Consider the following 17528-nt stretch of genomic DNA (forward strand, 5'->3'; position numbering starts at 1 on the left):
TTTTTAAGTCTATAGGTTTTAGCAAAATGTACAGTTAAGCAGAAAAGTTTACAAAAGTCAGTCTGGAAAAGAGAAAGAACAAAATCCAATGTTAGTAGCTTCCAAAAACCTAAGCAACTCTTGCAAAGTAAAGAACAAAAGGAGTACGTTGTATTATTATTTCAACCCTGCATGCCCAAGATCTGACAGAAACTGTGGTAAAAAACAGGGAAAATTTATTAAAGAATTATCATAATCAACTGATTACCAAAATCAAGTCCAGATACATAACAGACTGAATTTCAAGACTACATATGAAATAAATGGCTAAACTCCAGAGACTACAGAGGATATCTCATTCATGGGGCATCTTAAATCCTAAGGTCTACATCTTATCACCCATTATCCTGGATTAATGCTAATTTCGATAAGAACGCCAATTTCACATTTCTATCCCTGACTCTCTTCCACATGAGCTCCAGACTCATTTAGCTACCTATTTTGACATATTCTCTTGGAAATCTAATGGGCATCTCAAACCTTGCATTTCCAAAGTTATCTTCTTCTCAAACTTACTTCTCCTCTGGTTTTACCCATATTATGCTATTCAAATGGCAATTCAACCCAGAAAACTAAGAGTCTAACTCTTGTAACTCCTTCAACTCTTAAATCCAATCCATCTTAAGAACCAGTCAACTTGAACTGCAAAATATTTCCTTACTCTATCACTGTTCTTCATTTCTTCTGCCCCACACCCCAGTTTAGTTCTAGCCTGAACTAATGAAATAGCTTTTACCTGTTCTCCCTGCATCCAATTCTAAGTCTCATCTATTCCAGTATACACAAAGCAACAAGAATGTTATTTTCAAAATGTATACTGGATGTAGATCTGTCACTGATTTCCCATTGCATTTGGAATCCAAACTCCCTACCATGACCCAAAATACATCAGCCTCTCTCCAACCTCATCTTATTCAGTCTTTCCCCAGATCATTAGATGCCAGCCCAATAGCCTTCTCTCAGTTCCTAGAACAAGCCCAGTTACTTTGCTCTTCAGAGGCCTTCATGAGGCTCCTCCCTCTTTAGAAATGCTCCCATTACTTGTTATCCTGCCTGACCCTCACAAAATCAACTCATTTATATTTTCTCCCTCAAACCTGTACCTTTTCCTGTTTCCTATTCCAGTCCACATCATGTCATCTACCACAGAAACCTTAGGGGATACTGTGGTTATCTCCCATAATATTGTGGCCACCTCTCTCCATTATATAGCAGCTATGTGGCTTGACAGCACTTGACCCTAACTCCAGCTCCACAGCATGTGGCTCAAGTAACCAGCTGTTTTCAGAATTAACAGCCTGAGTTCTGCATTGCCCTGGCCAGAGAGATTAGCCCAATCAGCATGAAGTTTAAGATTTGGGCTGGAACTCTGGACCCAGGTACAATTTCTTCCTCTGAAAAAATAGTTTGTAGAGGTAGAAATTCAAAGTTGTAGCCATTTTATTGTTATGAGGATGGTGGTGCTAAGAGAATAGTAGATTGTTTCAGTGAACTGACCGAAATTTTCCTGTTACGCAGATCAATAAATCTCCTTTATTGCTTAAACTAGTTTGAGATAGTTTTCTCTTATTGTAATCAAAAGCATTCTAATCAATGGCCTAAGCATCACTGTATATTCTCTATCACATCCCTCTACTCTGTCACTAAGGAGGCAAACAGAACTTCTAAAATGTCTGTTCCTTCCCCCGTCAAGCTCTGTTTCCACTAATAGCATCTTTTATCTGAACTCATAGTAGGTTTTTATTGTTGTCTATGCCTCCCACCCATCCCATCTGCATTACTACAGATTATATTTCTAAAATACAAATGTAATCAAGTCCCTTATTTTTTTTCTTTTGTTTGAACTTAAGCTCCAACGACTCTTAGCTACCTACAGGTAAAGGTCTAACCACTTCCCTCTTGAGAGGCCTTCATGAGGCTGCCCATGAAGAAGTTAGCAATCTAGAAGGGAAGATAAAATATTAATGCAAATAAGTAAAAATAAAACAGCATGTGCCAGGCAATAAGTGGTACCATGTTTTTAAAGAAGAGAAAAGATCTCCCTGAGGTAATCAAGGGAGGCCTGCTGCAGGAATAGCATTTTGGTTGACCCTTGAAAGATAGGCAAGATTCTGAAAGACAGAGATGACAGGTGGAAACGACAGGAATGCTCATCATTTTGGAACTGTGTGATTGTTAGAGCAATCCATGGGCTCCCACTACCCATCAGCTCATCTATTGTTGAATAAAACAAACCTAAGACAGCTAAGACTCCAGACCCTGGATGGTAATAGGTCCTAACAAATCCATATGGCATCATGTATGTTATGGGAGTGTACAGTGCTACTTATACAAATTCGATCCTTGAAATTAAGGCTAACAAAACCACATACAAGCAGTCTTCATTTTGGGGACTCCAAATCACCGAATGTTTTCTATATTGATTCAGTTGAACATTTATTTTAGCTCATATTATATGCCAATAACCATACTAAGCCAATGATAATCAAGATGTAAAAAAATCAAGTCCCTCTTCTCAAGGAGCTAACAAGCTAACAAAAGCAGATAGACATGTAAATAGTTGACATACTGTATGGTTCATATTCTGACAGAAGTGTTTATACATTGTTTTAAGACCACAGGAAAGGTGGAAACATCGAACTCTGCAGCAATGGAAAAGCAACAAGAGAATGAAGGTATTTCCAGGCAGCTAAATGGAGAGGCAGGAATTTCAGGAACAGAGAATAACACCAAAAGCCTCTGATGAGAAACCACTGCACATTTTTTAAATTGCTAAAAGTTCAGTAATGCTGAAATGTATAAAACTGCCTTTGCAAAAATCATAACTGAGAAAATTATTACAGTGAAAGAGATCCGACCTAACCAACTCCATCTTGTTCCTAACCTCCAAGCTGTCCTCGTCCATTCCTAGGTGTAGGCTGAACTAACTTTGGGAGGAACTTAGTTTATAGTTTAGCTTTGAAACAAAGACAATAAAAGCATTTTTGCAAAACAAATCTCCTTCCTGCCTGGGGACTAGACTACCTTTGCAGGACTAACAAATTAGCCACAAGAGTAGAAATTATGGTTCAGGAGTTGATATGGTTTGGATCTGTGTCCCCACCCAAATCTCACCTTGAATTGTAATCCCCATAATCCCCATGTGTCACTGGCAGAACCAGGTAGAGGTAATTGAACCATGGGGGTGGTTTCCCCCATGCTGTTCTCGTGATAATGAGTGAGACTTACAAGATACAATGGCTTTCTAAGTGTCCGGCACTTCCTCTACTTGCACTTCTTTTCCCCGCCACCACATGAAGAAGGATGTTTGCTTCCCCTTCCGCCATGATTATAAGTCTCCTGAGGTCTCCCCAGCCATGCTGAACTGTAAGTCAATTTAACCTCTTCCCTGGCCAGGTGCGGTGGCTCACGCCTGTAATCCCAGCATTTTGGGAGGTCAAGGCGGGCAGATCACATGAGGTCAGGAGTTCGAGACCGGCCTGACCAATATGATGAAACCCCATCTCTACTAAAAATACAAAAATTAGCTGGGCATGGTGGCATATGCCTGTAATCCCAGCTACTCGGAGGCTGAGACAGGAGAATCACTTGAACCAGGGAGGCAGAGGTTGCAGTGAACCAAGATCGCGCCACTGCACTCCAGCCTGGGCAACAGGAGTGAAACTCTCAAAAAAAAAAACCCTCTTTCCTTTATAAATTACCCAGTCTCAGGTATGTCTTCATAGCTGTATGAAAATATACAAATTCAGGAGTCATGCAGCTGAAGGCTTCAGGATTTTAAAAATCCCCAAATTGCTCCTGGGGATAACATTCCTATTGTAAAACCTAGTATCAGTGCTTGAGATACTTTGCAGCCCCTGCACTAGATGGATCAGTCGGCAACACCCAGATTGATAACCTAGTTCATCTGGTCTTGTGGCCCCCACCCAGGAACTGACTCAGCAGAAGAAGACAACTTTGACTCCCTATGATTTCATCTCTGACCTGACCAATCAGCACTCCTGACTCAATGGCCCCCTACCCACCAAGTTTTCTTTAAAAGCTCCAATTCCCCAGTTTTCAGGGAGACTGATTTGAGTAATACTAAAACTCCGGTCTTCCATGCAGCTGGGTCTGTGTGAATTACTCTTTCTCTATTACAACTGCCTTGTCTTGATAAATAGGCTCTGTGTAGGCAGTGGGTAAAGTGAACCCCCTGGACAGTTACATGTACAAGGGGTGTGAAGATCAGGTGAGAAATGCAAAGGTAGATGAGGCTACATGGTGAATTCTACAGAGTTTGAAATTGATATCCTGTACGCAATATGAAGCTGTTACAGGTAGTCAGACAGACATGAGCATGGCAAAAGAGCCCCCTTCCCCAACTAGGAATGTTGGGGTGATGGTTTGGCAATCATCACATTGCCTCTCTAAAAGTGATAAATTGGCAGCCAGCCCCAGGAAGAGGCCATTTCCTGATGGTCCATACCTATTACACTGAAGTGTTAACTGAATGCAGACACTAGGGAGAAGTAACTTCCTGGGCATGCACATTGAGAAACAAAATGATGCATATGGGTGTGATATGGGCTGGCTGTGATATGGGTTGGCTGTGTCCCCACCCAAATCTCAACTTGAATTGTATCTCCCAGAATTCCCACATGTTGTGGGAGGGACCCAGGGGGAGGTAATTGAATCATGGGGGCCAGTCTCTCCTGTGCTATTCTTGTGATAATGAATAAGTCTCACCAGATCTGATGGGTTTATCAGGTGTTTCCACTTTTGCTTCTTCCTTTTCTTCTGCTGTTGCCATGTAAGAAGTGCCTTTTGCCTCCCACCATGATTCTGAGGCCTCCCCAGCCATGTGGAACTGTAAGTCCATTAAACCACTTTTTCTTCCCAGTCTTCGGTATGTCTTTGTCAGCAGCATGAAAACAGACTAATACACAGGGACACACCACCAGAGAAGCAAATAAAGCCTCAGATGGTCTATGTACAACTTCCTAAATACACAGCACGTGCTCACCTCCCAAGTGTAAGGAATGCACTGCACATGCGGGCAGCCCACTCTAAGGGAAGAATCACGGGAAAGGGGCCAGTCTATAGAGTCCTAGGATCAAAGTTAAACACCACACTTGACCTCAGTGCCTGCCTGGGTCTCTTCCAAGCATACTTTCCTTGCCTTTCTTTCCTGTTCTAAAGCCTTTTAAACAAACTTCCACTCCTACTCTGAAGTTTGCCTTGGTCTCTCTTGCCTTATGCCCCTCAGTCGAATTCTTTCTTCGGAGGAGGCAAAAACTTAGGTTGCTGCAGACCCTTACAGATTTGACATCAGTAACTGGGATACCTTCCACTGGTAACAAACCTATTCAACAACGGATCCACTCGTGGTTTGGTTTCAGCTATTGAGTCAACCCCCTTTTCAAGAGTTGATGAGATCTATGAACTACAGCAGTGGTTTACAATGTGTGGTCCCCAAACCAGCAGCATAAGCATCATCTGAGAACTTGCTAAAGATGCGAATTCTTGGGTCCCAGCCAAAAGCCACTCAATCAGAAACTCTGGGGTGGGGGTTTAATAATGTGTGTTTTAGAAAAATTAGGCAAACAACAAAGAAACAACTAAAAGAGCTAAAAATAGAGAGCAAGTCTTAGAGTTGGGAAGGGGTAGGGCAAAGAACTACTACAGTTTTCACCTATAAGCGATTCACATTTACTACTTTAATATTTTTAAAAAATTAACTGGCAGATAGGAATGAGAGTAAGGGGGGAAAAAAGGCATTCTCAAGAATTTTTTTTACCTCTAAGACAGAGAGGGACTTATTTTGACTGTTGTCTTAAGCTAATTCCTCTATAGAGTCTATTATGTTCCAAACACTTTTACACAGTCAATATAAACTCATTTAAACTATATGAGAAAGGTACTTTATTGTTCCCATTTTACAAATGCAAAAACTGAGGGCCAAAAATCGCACAAACTATAAAACCTCTTCAAAAATTCAATTTATGTGCCAAGCAAGATGATTCCTCAGGCATAATCCGCATGTGTCGACGACACGACCAGGTGGAGATAACTGAATTATGGGGGATGGTTTCGTCTATGCTGTTCTTGGAACAATGAGTCTCATGAGATCTGATGGCTTACTGCTCTCTCTCTAAAACCTCCAAGAAAATGCTTTCTCCCAAAGTGTCCTGAGATTTATTCCTCCAAACGGAAATTCCTATTTCCTCAGTTAAAAAGAAAACATCTTGGTATTAAGCAAATAAACTATAGCCTTAATCATCCAGGCAGCATCTGCATTTTAAAAGAACATCTAAGTTAAATGACTCTCTAATGAGTGGAATTGAGAGAACTTTCTATTCTAAATCACTCCCAAACCAGCAACTGGCCACCTCCCCTCTGAAAAGCTGTTGATTTCTGCTGTTCTCCTTACCCTTACCTAGTTATTTCACTGTATCAGATTATTCTATTACACACACAAGTTTCCTTACAGATTGCAAAAGGAAAAACTAATCTATGCTGTCAGAAATCAGAAGAGTGGTTGTATGAGAGGGAAGGAAGAATTGGAAAAGGGTACAAAGGGGGATTTTAAGATGTTGGTAATGTTCTGGAAGCCTGTTGCATGGTTACACTTCTGAACATCTCTGAGCTGTACATTTATGTACAATTTTCTGTATGTTATACTTCAAAAAGAAGTTGTTTTTTTTTTAAAGACCATAATAAATACTAGCAACTAAATTATATTAACAAAAAGTACCAATATACTTTCTCTTATTTAATTTCTCCTGGACAAAGAGGTTAAACCTAATAAGTGGTTCCGCATTTATACACAGAATTGCACTGAGATACACAACTGAGAAATGCTGACCACTTTTTTGTCTCACTTCTTTCCCCAATTTTGTCATCCCATGGCTTTCTTCACCCACATAATCCCACACAATCTCTTGCAACAAAGGGAAAAAAGCTAATAAAAAAGGTTTTGTTTGCCTTTTCTCCCTGTTTAGCAAACTTTACTAAGATATTACATGTGGCTGCTCAACTCCCCTACACTCACCACTCCCGAAAGAAACTGGACAACCACCACCTTTGGAGCAGTTTAATTTTCCCAAAAATTGTCTGTAGCTAGTCACTTCTTCCAATTCTTACAGTTCATGGTATCCATAACATATTTGCAAAATACCTTTAACAAAAACTTGTTTCTGGTCGCAATCACACATTTGCAGTTTGGGAGAAAGGGCTGAAAAGGAGTAGGTTGCTTCTGTCAAAAGACCTGGTGATCCCCAACCCCTGATCAGGAAATAAGAAACAAAATACATTCATGTCTAATGTCTGTTAAAACATTATAGGAGGCCATTGTTTTGGATGAAGCTCTTGCAGTAGGCCCCAATAGATCCTATGGTTCACAGACTAAAAATCAAAATGGACTCACACTGGCTAAAGTTTTAGTCACCAAACCAAAACAAAGTTGTCATCTGACTTTCCAAGAAATCTAAATAACAGCCAAGTTCCCAAACAGCCCAATTTCAATCTTCAATGAGCATGATAATAAAGTTCCCTCTACTTTAATCCTTATACAAAAAGACTGAAGTAACTTCATTTCAGCTGTTATTTTTCTATTTTTCTGTCTCCCTCTCTCCACCTTACAAGGAAAGTAATCCGCTTTCTGTTGTTTCTGCTTTCATTAGTCCTATGTATAAAACCAACTCCCCTGCTCGATTCATTAGAACACTTATCCTATTTTATGAAACGAGGTGTTGCTTGATTCTAGAATCACACACCCAACAGAGATCTTTAAACTAAACTTGTAATTTTGTCCTTTTGACAAGCCTAAAACTAAATCAAGTGTTGACTATATGTAGTTCTGCCTCTCCAAACAAGACAGTGATGTTCCTGAAAAAAATCTGTAGTTTTCAGAGTTGAGAAATACACCTCGAAAGGAAAAAACAGAGGACCAAGTTTTATTGTGGCCAAGGCCATGGGGAATAGTACACAAAATGAAGGAAACATAAATGACATTTCCACCTGTTCAACTAGTAATACGTAATAATTTCTATATAATTAAGTTTCATTAACCATTCCTTGCTAACTAGATACTATTCAGGATTTCCCCAAAGAATCTGGACATACATTTTGCGGCAGATAATATGCATGTTACAGGTATTTCATTGAGTCTGGTCCATATCCAAATGTTCAAGACTTTTTCTGATTTTCTGGCTTGGTATTACTTGACTCTCATTCTTGTCAGTTCCCTCTTTTTCCAACATCTACCCCTGTTCTCAACCATGTTTACAAGCAGGAATACAGTTTTAAGACAAAATTACTTTCTCTCCCACAAAGTTTCTCCTGTTTACGGAGAAATTTTAAAAGCATAGGAAAGGAAATCCACATATATCACAAGAATTGTCTGTAAAATTCAAGTTAAAATTAAGGAAGGATAATTGCAACTGGTTAAATAAAAAGAACCCAAACATGTAAATTCACATGTAATAGTTTCCCAGGCAATTTCCCTAAACCCACCAGGAAAATGCTGAGCTTAATAGTTGCCATTGGCTTGCTCAGCAAAGGTGGCAGCATCCCAAAAACCACTTCCCAGCTCACAGGCAAGGAGTGCCCAGATTCTCAGAGAACAGGCTTTCAGCTGTCAAAATTTGCTTCAAAAAAGGAAGAAGAGGAAAAAAAAAATTGCTTGGAATTAAAAGGAAAATCTAATATGACTATAATTTTCAAAATTTTTCTAAGAGGGCAAAAGGCCATAAAATAGTTCTTGTGCCTTTAAATGAGACAACTTCCTTCCAAGTCACTATTCCCACAACACAACAAAGGACATTACTGCTACTGGCTTACAAATAAAACTTTTGTTTCTTTGTTTTTCCTTTGTCACTCACCTTCTGGCATCTGGGCACCTATCGCTTATCATACACTTGTCCCTCCTCATTCTACTCAGCAAGTAATCTTGCCTTTCTCTTGGAATGTATTTTCCAGAAGGCTTTGTTTAGCTGCTATCTTAGTGACATTACAGAACTCATTAGGGAACCCACGTATTCATCCCTAACAAAACATTAAAAGTCTAGGTTAACGAATTGCAGAACAAATTTTCTTCTCTCAAAGCTCTGAAATCAACTTTAGTTACACCTATTAGAGAAGTGATGCAAACTAGAAACTAAATTCTACAAATACCTTGAGTCAATTCTCAGTAATTTCTCAGTAATTATTAACTTTAAGATGGTTTTTCTGAACAAACCAAACTGTTTTCTGTCTATTCTACTCCTACCTGTAAAGGATTTTTTGATAACCCATTGTATCTACTAATCCATCATGATAATGTATTAAATGAATATAAAGTGCCTAGTACAGAGCCAAGCTCATAACAAGTCATCTACAAATAAATGGTAAGTATTATTATTCCTTGTCAATTAAAGATCTGTAAACCAATACCTTAAGGTACTATGGTAAAAGAAACCTATGTAAATCTTTGCCAACAGTGGCTAATCATCATCTATATTTATAAATTTACATTATAAAGCTGAACCCTGAAGCAGACATCTTCAGGTGGCCCAGAAATGCCCTCCTCTTCGCAGAGAACACCCCCGCCCACCCAACACACACACACACACACACACACACACACACACACACACACAGAGGTGGAGCTCTGGCAGCCGTATTTCTAAAATATGATGAGGCCTCAGCACCCCAGGCACTGGACCAGAGGTAGATACCTGACCCAAATTCAGCCAATCAGACTTTCTTCTTAAAATTTGGAACTGGAGGCCAGGCGTGGTGGCTCTTGCCTGTAATCCCTGCACGTTGGGAGAACGAGGCGGGCAGATCACAAGGTCAGAAGATGGAGACCATTCTGGCTAACATGGTAAAACCCCGTCTCTACTAAAAATACAAAAAATTAGCCAGGCATGGTGGCACATGCCTGTGGTTCCAGCTACTCAGGACGCTGAGGCAGGAGAATCGCTTGAACCCGGGAGGCGGAGGTTGCAGTGAGCCAAGATTGTGCCACTGTACTCCAGCCTGGGCGACAGAGTGAGACTCCGTCTCACCAAAAAAAAAAAAAAAAAAAAAAATTGGAACTGGAATACAGAAGTAACTGGTCAGTCTATGTAACTAATAAAACTAATGGCAAATAAACTAGGGAGCTATCATTTTCTATCCTCTGTAAAGAAGCAAGGAAATCTTATCTGCTCAGAAAATAATAACTCAAGCAGAGAAGCAGCAGAAATTGGTGATTATAAGACACCAGATAGAGAGAAAACTAACAGCATCTTCTCTGAGTCCTCACAGTTTCCCAATTTCTAGTTCAAGTCCTTTGGGAGACTTGACCGCATTCTGTCCCTTTTGTTCTTTGAAAGGTCCCTATGTCGTTGGTGAAAAACTCTTTTCTACTTAGGCTCATTATAAAGAAGTTTCTATTACTTGTAATCTAGAGACAAAAGGTTAAGGCAGGGCCACTTTCTATATCTCTTTCCCTGTAACACAGGGTGGGAAGCAGAGTCATAGAATAAGTAGCTCTTTACTATGAATAACTTATTACCAAGTCTCAAAGACCAGAGATTTCACAGTCTAAAACTTCTTAACTTCCTCCTGCACACTGTCAACTACCAGAGGTGGATCTATGTCAACAATGGAAATAAGCTTAAAAAGTGTTAGAAAAAGAAAAGAGAAGGGAAGTGGTACATGTCCTCCTGCCTCTGTAGGCCTGGTCTGGAACCAAGAACTTTAAGAAAGGCTTAAGGGTGAATCTGACGCAGGAAGTCCATGGACCACACTTTAAAAATGCTGTCCTCTAGGTCTAAACGAATAAAGAAAAAGAAGGCATAGAAAGGAGCCTAATTATACTCTGTTTTTCCAAGATACCTTGGACTATTCATTCAGGAACAAGGGTAAGAGGAAAAGCTGTAAAGCAACATTCTATTCCTTAGTGCACCAGAGAGAAGAAAAATCATGATTAAAAATTACCAGTGACATTTTACTAATAGGTAATAGAAAAGGCAGTATGGGTACAAAGACATTCCTCTGAAGAACAAAGGTGACACATAGGCAGTCCCAGATTGAGAAGTGGAATCAGGATCCAGCAGAGGCCCTTGGCTCTACAGCCACAATCACGGCAAGGGAAAGACTACACATCAGAATCACATGGGACAGATAACAGGGAGGGAAGTCACCCCCATCTACTCTGAGAGGCACTACCACAATTAAGTCAAAAATGGTCCCAGAGTGTGCTCGGACAGACAAAAGCTCACGAGCCACTCTTCAGGTCTCCAATACTGTCCCCAAAGCCAACCAAAAAAACTGGGAGAAATCTGATTTCCCCTGTAGTAAGACATATAATTCTGGCATCTCAAGTTGGAATTCTTATAGAATTTCCTTTCAAAAATTGCTAGGTCTTGTAGTACATTACAATATCATACTAAGGGTTAACTAGATGTATGAACAGCCAGTGACCTAGTCACCTACACTGCTTTTATAGGAAAATACAGTCCAAGTTCAAAGCAAAAACTTAACAAAGAACCTGTGGGGGCCCGACCAGTTGGTACAGCCTGTCTATATAGTGTATGTTCACTAAAACACCATGGCAAAGGCCAAGTGAGGCCACACATCTTAGCTGAAGAACTGATGATTAGCTACAACACAAAACAGTGTCCCCAAGAAAGTATCAAGTGGGAAAGCCTCCAGAAATCACTGGCAAAACTGAAGAGAGAAGTGAAAACCCCCAGCTCTTCCCTTAGACAGTACAACCCCTATGCTAGCCAAAAAGAAAGCACTCAAACAAAAGTGACAAAAAAGGCTGCACATACCTGTACTATGTCCCAATTCATTTCCACCTCCTCTTTAATATTATTGGCATTTGCTGGAAACTTGACAGGCTGCCCCTGAGGACATGTTTCAGTCTTCATTTTCTTTAAAGGGGACTGACCAAATGTAAAGTCATCTTCATTCTCTTCCTTCTTGCATGTACCTCCCCACATAGTGCTTGTGGATGGTGTCTCTGAACTATTACTCTCACCCTCTAAGTTGCTGGCTTTGCTGGTTTCTTCATCAACTTTCAGTTTTTTGGTCCTTTGAGCTGCATGTGGCTGCGCTGAACATTTCCGTTTTGTCTTGGCTGTTTTCAGAGTCTGTACAGTACCCAATTTATTTTTTCTGTCTTCCAGAGCAGTGTCAGCAATAGCCACAGAGCTATTCTATCAAACCACAAAGAGAACATATGAGAATTAGAAGATAAAAAGCAATTTCCAGGGAATATTACTCACAAATAAAAGTGAACAAATTATTGATACACAAAATAACTTGGAAGAATCTCAAGGAAATTATGTTGAGTGGGGAAAAAACACAATCTCAAAGTTACATACTATATGAATACATTTATATAACATTCCTGAACAGATTAGAGGTTGGCAAGGGTCAGGGATGATGCAGGGAGGTGGGTGTGGCTATAAAAGGGCCACACTAGGCATCCTTGTGGTAATGGAACTGTTCTGTCACGGTAGATACACAAACCTACATGTGTGATAAAATCGCATAGAACCAAGTACATACATATACATACACATGAATGAATACAAGTAAAACTAGAGCAATCTAAATAAGATCAGTGGATTTTATCAATGTCAGTATCTTGGTTGTTGATATCTTACCATAGATTTGCAAGATGCTACCATTCAGGAAAAAATGGATAACGAGTACATGGAATTCTTCTATTATTTCTTGCCATTGCATGTCTATTTAGAAATAAGCAGTTTAATTTTTAAAAATGAGTAAAGGGGCCGGGCACGGTGGCTCAAGCCTGTAATCCCAGCACTTTGGGAGGTCGAGACGGGTGGATCACGAGGTCAGGAGATCGAGACCATCCTGGCTAACACGGTGAAACCCCGTATCTACTAAAAAAACACAAAAAAAAAAAAAAAAAAAAAAAAAAACTAGCCGGGCGTGGTGGCGGGCGCCTGTAGTCCCAGCTACTCGGGAGGCTGAGGCAGGAGAATGGTGTAAACCTGGGAGGCGGAGCTTGCAGTGAGCTGAGATCCGGCCACTGCACTCCAGCCTGGGCGACAGAGCAAGACTCTGTCTCAAAAAAAAAAAAAAAATGAGTAAAGGATAGGTCTACACATGCCAGAAAACCAAGGTTAAAACTTGCTATCAAAGTCTACCATTTAGCAGGGAGAAAAGTAACACTCATTCACTCATACAACTCAATAGGCAACACATGCCACCAATTTCTGCTGAAGACTAGATGATAGAACACAGAATGACAGCAGGCTAATATCAGGCACTTTTCCTTAACAAGAGTCCTCACAGCAGCCCACACAGGTGTCTAGAGGCGTAGGTGTAGGTGTCTACAGACTACACTCTGCAACACCACTGCCCCCCAATCCAAGTGACAGCTCAAGTGTGAAGAAATGAGACTTGGCACCCATCTTGGCACTGCGGATAGTGTAAATAAGACAAAGACCCTACCCCTAAGCTGGTCTGTTCTCCATTACCTAAGTGATGCAGATGGCACAAACATGAACAGTTTCCAAACCAAATTTCAGTCAAAATTCTGTCTTCTCTTCTATTAAGTATTTTTTTCCAGAATCACTATTAAGAATATTTAGAACTACAATAAAGAGCACCTCCACCCCAACGCCAACTTACCACCACCAACAACTGAACTTGAAAATAATGAACATTAGAGAGCCCTCTGAGTATTAAATTTTTTGCCCAAAATAGAATGGATCAGAGCAGAGATATAAAGATAAAATAACTCCCAGGCCTAAAAGAGTTGATAACCTAATCAAATGAATTGACATATCTAAAGAAAGTGTCAATCATAAAGGGTGTTGTCAGCCACAGAGGAATAGAAAAAGAACTGCAGAAAGCAAATATGATCAGCGTTTTTTAAAATAACACAAGAAACAGAGGAAAGCTTCACAAACATATTTTGAGTATTTTCACCCCAACAGTAAGAGAGCCCTGCTCTAAGGTGGATACTTCATACTCAGTTTCAAGCTATTAAAACATTCAATTGTCATTGTGACAAGCACAGTGCCTAAACCACAGTAGACATTCCATAAACTCAAATGAATGGATTTATCTCATCATCCTATTCTGAGTCCATGCTCATCAAGTAAATTTCTGATTCCTATTTAATTCCCTATTTAGATTAGCCTCCAAGGAGAGCAAAATGCTGGCCATAAGAATTTCACGTCTTTAAGATTATTATTTTAAGGCCGGGCGCGGTGGCTCAAGCCTGTAATTCCAGCACTTTGGGAGGTCGAGACGGGCGGATCACGAGGTCAGGAGATCGAGACCATCCTGGCTAACACGGTGAAACCCCATCTCTACTAAAAAATACAAAAAACTAGCCGGGCGAGGTGGCGGGCGCCTGTAGTCCCAGCTACTCGGGAGGCTGAGGCAGGAGAATGGCGTAAACCCGGGAGGCGGAGCTTGCAGTGAGCTGAGATCCGGCCACTGCACTCCCGCCTGGGTGACAGAGTGAGACTTCGTCTCAAAAAAAAAAAAAAAAAAAAAGATTATTATTTTAAACTATTAATTATTAAACCAGCACTCTGGATGTATTTATCTCTCTTGTGAACACAGCTGATGTAAAAACACCCAAGAGAGATATATCTGTTCCCAAAATGCTGACAAAATCATGTTCCTAACTTAGAAACCCAGTTCCATCACTTACTATCTGTACACCGTGAGCAAGTCACTTAACATCTCTTTCTTCAGCTTTCTCATCTATAAAATCAGCATAAAAGCACTTGCCTCAATGGTTGTTATAAAGATTAAGTAAGATCATTTAAATGAAACGCTGAGCACATTGCCTGGCTAATGGTAAGCACTCAACTATTTGCTAATGCCACCATCATTACCAGCACTACCACACCCAGACCAACTCCTAGGAGAGGGAAAAGGGAATAGACAAAGAAACACAGTAAAGACCCAAAAATTAAGACCCATAGTAGGGGATGCCATTGTTGGCAGTTTTTGTCATTTACATGCCTTGTCCTACTCTGTAGAATAAGAAAGTAACATCACCAGTCAGGAAGACACCACAGAGTTCCCTCCATCCAGCTATAGTACCTACCAGCTCCTCCTTAACAACGACTTCTGAGCCATCACTGATCTGTGGGGTATTCTTCTTCACCCGAGGCATCCTCTTTGGTTTGGATTCCTTGGGAGGGGGTTGCTTACGGCTTCTGGGAACTTTCTTTTGGGGCTCCCAGGCACTATCTTCCTTGTCATCTTCTTCAGAGGCAGATGATCTAGAAGCAAATCAACAGAATAATCTCCAGGAAAATAAAAGCAAATGTCAAAGGTAAAAAAGAGATGCATGATTCTTGAAAAAATGATAAAGTAGGCGGTGTTTAATATAAAATGGAGTGATTGAGTACAGGCTGTGAACAGTTATTGCTAAGAATTGAATCAACAGAGTTGATGACAGACCAGTGTAAAAATACCCCAGTGTGCTGTAAATCACAGCTCTGTCTCTCCATTCTCTTCTCACCTAACTGACAAACACATACACACATTCATTCAAGACATAAAAAATCATTTATTACCTTAAGTAATTTACTGGGTCATGTCAAACCATAGTCAATGTGAGCTTTTCAATTTTAACAGTGAAAAGCACTTAAATAAGTTCCCAACTACTAATCAGATTCATTTAAATTGTATTAAGTTATTCAAATCAATGAAAGGATTGAGAAATGGTTCTAGGAAACACCCTAAATTACATTAAAAGCCAGCACCAAGACCGTTCCAACTGCTTTAATTAACCCTTTTTTCCTTTCACAGAATGGATTTCTTTCCTGATTAGATTGGATCAGGTGCAACTATGGTACTTTTCTAACAACCAAGAATCAAACTCACAGCAAGAGCAGAGAAAAAGCAGCCATGGGAACTCTGTTAAAGGACCATCATGCTCCTGCCAACCCAGTTAATTCCATTCATTTCTACTCTAATGTAAAAGGTCAATATTAGTGAGACTTCCTTTACTGAGATGAGTGAATAGGGAGGTCTGGGTTTTTTAATGTTAAGTTCTTCCTGGGGACAAAAACCTGACTGGAATTATGCTCTAGAAGAGAATAATCATGATAGGTCAAACTACTGGTCTCTTCAGAGGTGACACTAAGCCTGGTAAGCAAAAACAAACAAACAATCAAACAAAAAACAGGAATCATCAGAATAACATAATAGCAATGGAACTCAAAGAAACTATAATTAGAAAACCAATGAACTAGAAAACTAGGGTTCCATTCCTCATACTATCATCAAACTGAGCAGGATGACTTCTTCCCTCCTTAGTCTCATCACCTATCAACCAGGATTACTGACTAACCCTATTTCACAGAGGAATATCACCAAGATTCAAGCCCTTTAGTTATTATGAAGAAAACACAAGCACAGATACCGTTGTGTTATACATGAAGCAGTTCTAAGGCAGCTAGTCAACTCTCCTTCCCTATCACGTGAGCTCTCAGGAGCATCTGGTACTCACCCCTTAGAGCACATCCCTTATATACAGGAACCCCACCCCTTGGTTTTCATACTACTTCTTGGCAGCTTCTCTTTAGTCCTTTTGACTCCTCTTCTCCCTAATCTCTAAATGTTGGAATCCCTCGAGGCTTAGTCCTCAGCCCTCTCCTCCTTCTATGCTCTCTTGCCAGCTAATCTTTTATTTTCTCAATATAGGAATCTCTATTTTATTTTTATTTATTTAGTTAGAGACAGAGTCTCCCTCTGTCACCCAGGCTGGAGTGCAGTAACAGGACCTCGGCTCACTACAACCTCCACCTCCTGGGTTCAAGTGATTCTCATGTCTCAGTCTCCCAAGTAGCTAGGATTACAGGCATGCGCTACCACGCCTGGCTAATTTTTGTATTTTCAGTAGAGACGGGTTTCACTATGATGGCCAGGCTAGTCTCGAACTCCTGGCCTCAAGTGATCAGCCTGACTTGGCCTCCCAAAACACTGCGATTACAGGTGCAAGCCACCGCACCCAGCTGGGAATCTCAATTTTATATAGTATCTCTAACTTCACCTTCCGTCCTTGAGCTCAAGACTTGTATATCCACTTTCACCTGAATGTCCAGCAATCACATCGAACTCGCCAAGTCCAAAACAGAATTCCTGATTCCACCACTCTCATACCTGTTCCTCTTCCAGTCTTTCCAAAATGTCTGTCATTCTTTCATAACCCAAATCCAACCCAGCACTATGTCCTGTCCACTCTACCTTCAAAATATATCCCAAATTAGACGATTTCTTATCACTTTCACGTCTAGAACCCTAAGCTTCTATAATAATCTCCTTAACTCATTTCCCCTACTTCCAGTTTTGCCCCCTATAGTCTATTCTCCACCAAGAAACCAGAATATTTTACAAATATAAACCAGGGCACATAACATCCCTACCCAAAACCCTCCAGTGTCCTCCCAACCCACTTCAAATAAAAATCTAATACCAGGGAAGATCAAGTTGGAGATACTGTATAAAACTGAGACTTTTATACT

The 17528-nt window shown here is 40.3% G+C and overlaps 1 protein-coding gene across 1 annotated transcript in view; it reads right to left on the reverse strand.

Annotated features, from left to right (window-relative positions):
• The window catches only part of SRBD1 (S1 RNA binding domain 1), a 221757-nt gene that overhangs the window by 197015 nt on the left and 7214 nt on the right, over nucleotides 1-17528 (reverse strand). Inside the window, exons 3-4 of the mRNA XM_007970760.3 lie at nucleotides 15101-15278; nucleotides 11826-12212 (exon numbers count right to left, since the gene is read on the reverse strand). Of these exons, the coding sequence (XP_007968951.1) occupies nucleotides 11826-12212; nucleotides 15101-15278 (565 nt within the window). The remainder of the gene's footprint in view (nucleotides 1-11825; nucleotides 12213-15100; nucleotides 15279-17528) is intronic.

Source organism: Chlorocebus sabaeus, chromosome 14 (genome assembly GCF_047675955.1).
Source record: "Chlorocebus sabaeus isolate Y175 chromosome 14, mChlSab1.0.hap1, whole genome shotgun sequence".
Lineage (NCBI taxonomy): Eukaryota > Metazoa > Chordata > Mammalia > Primates > Cercopithecidae > Chlorocebus > Chlorocebus sabaeus.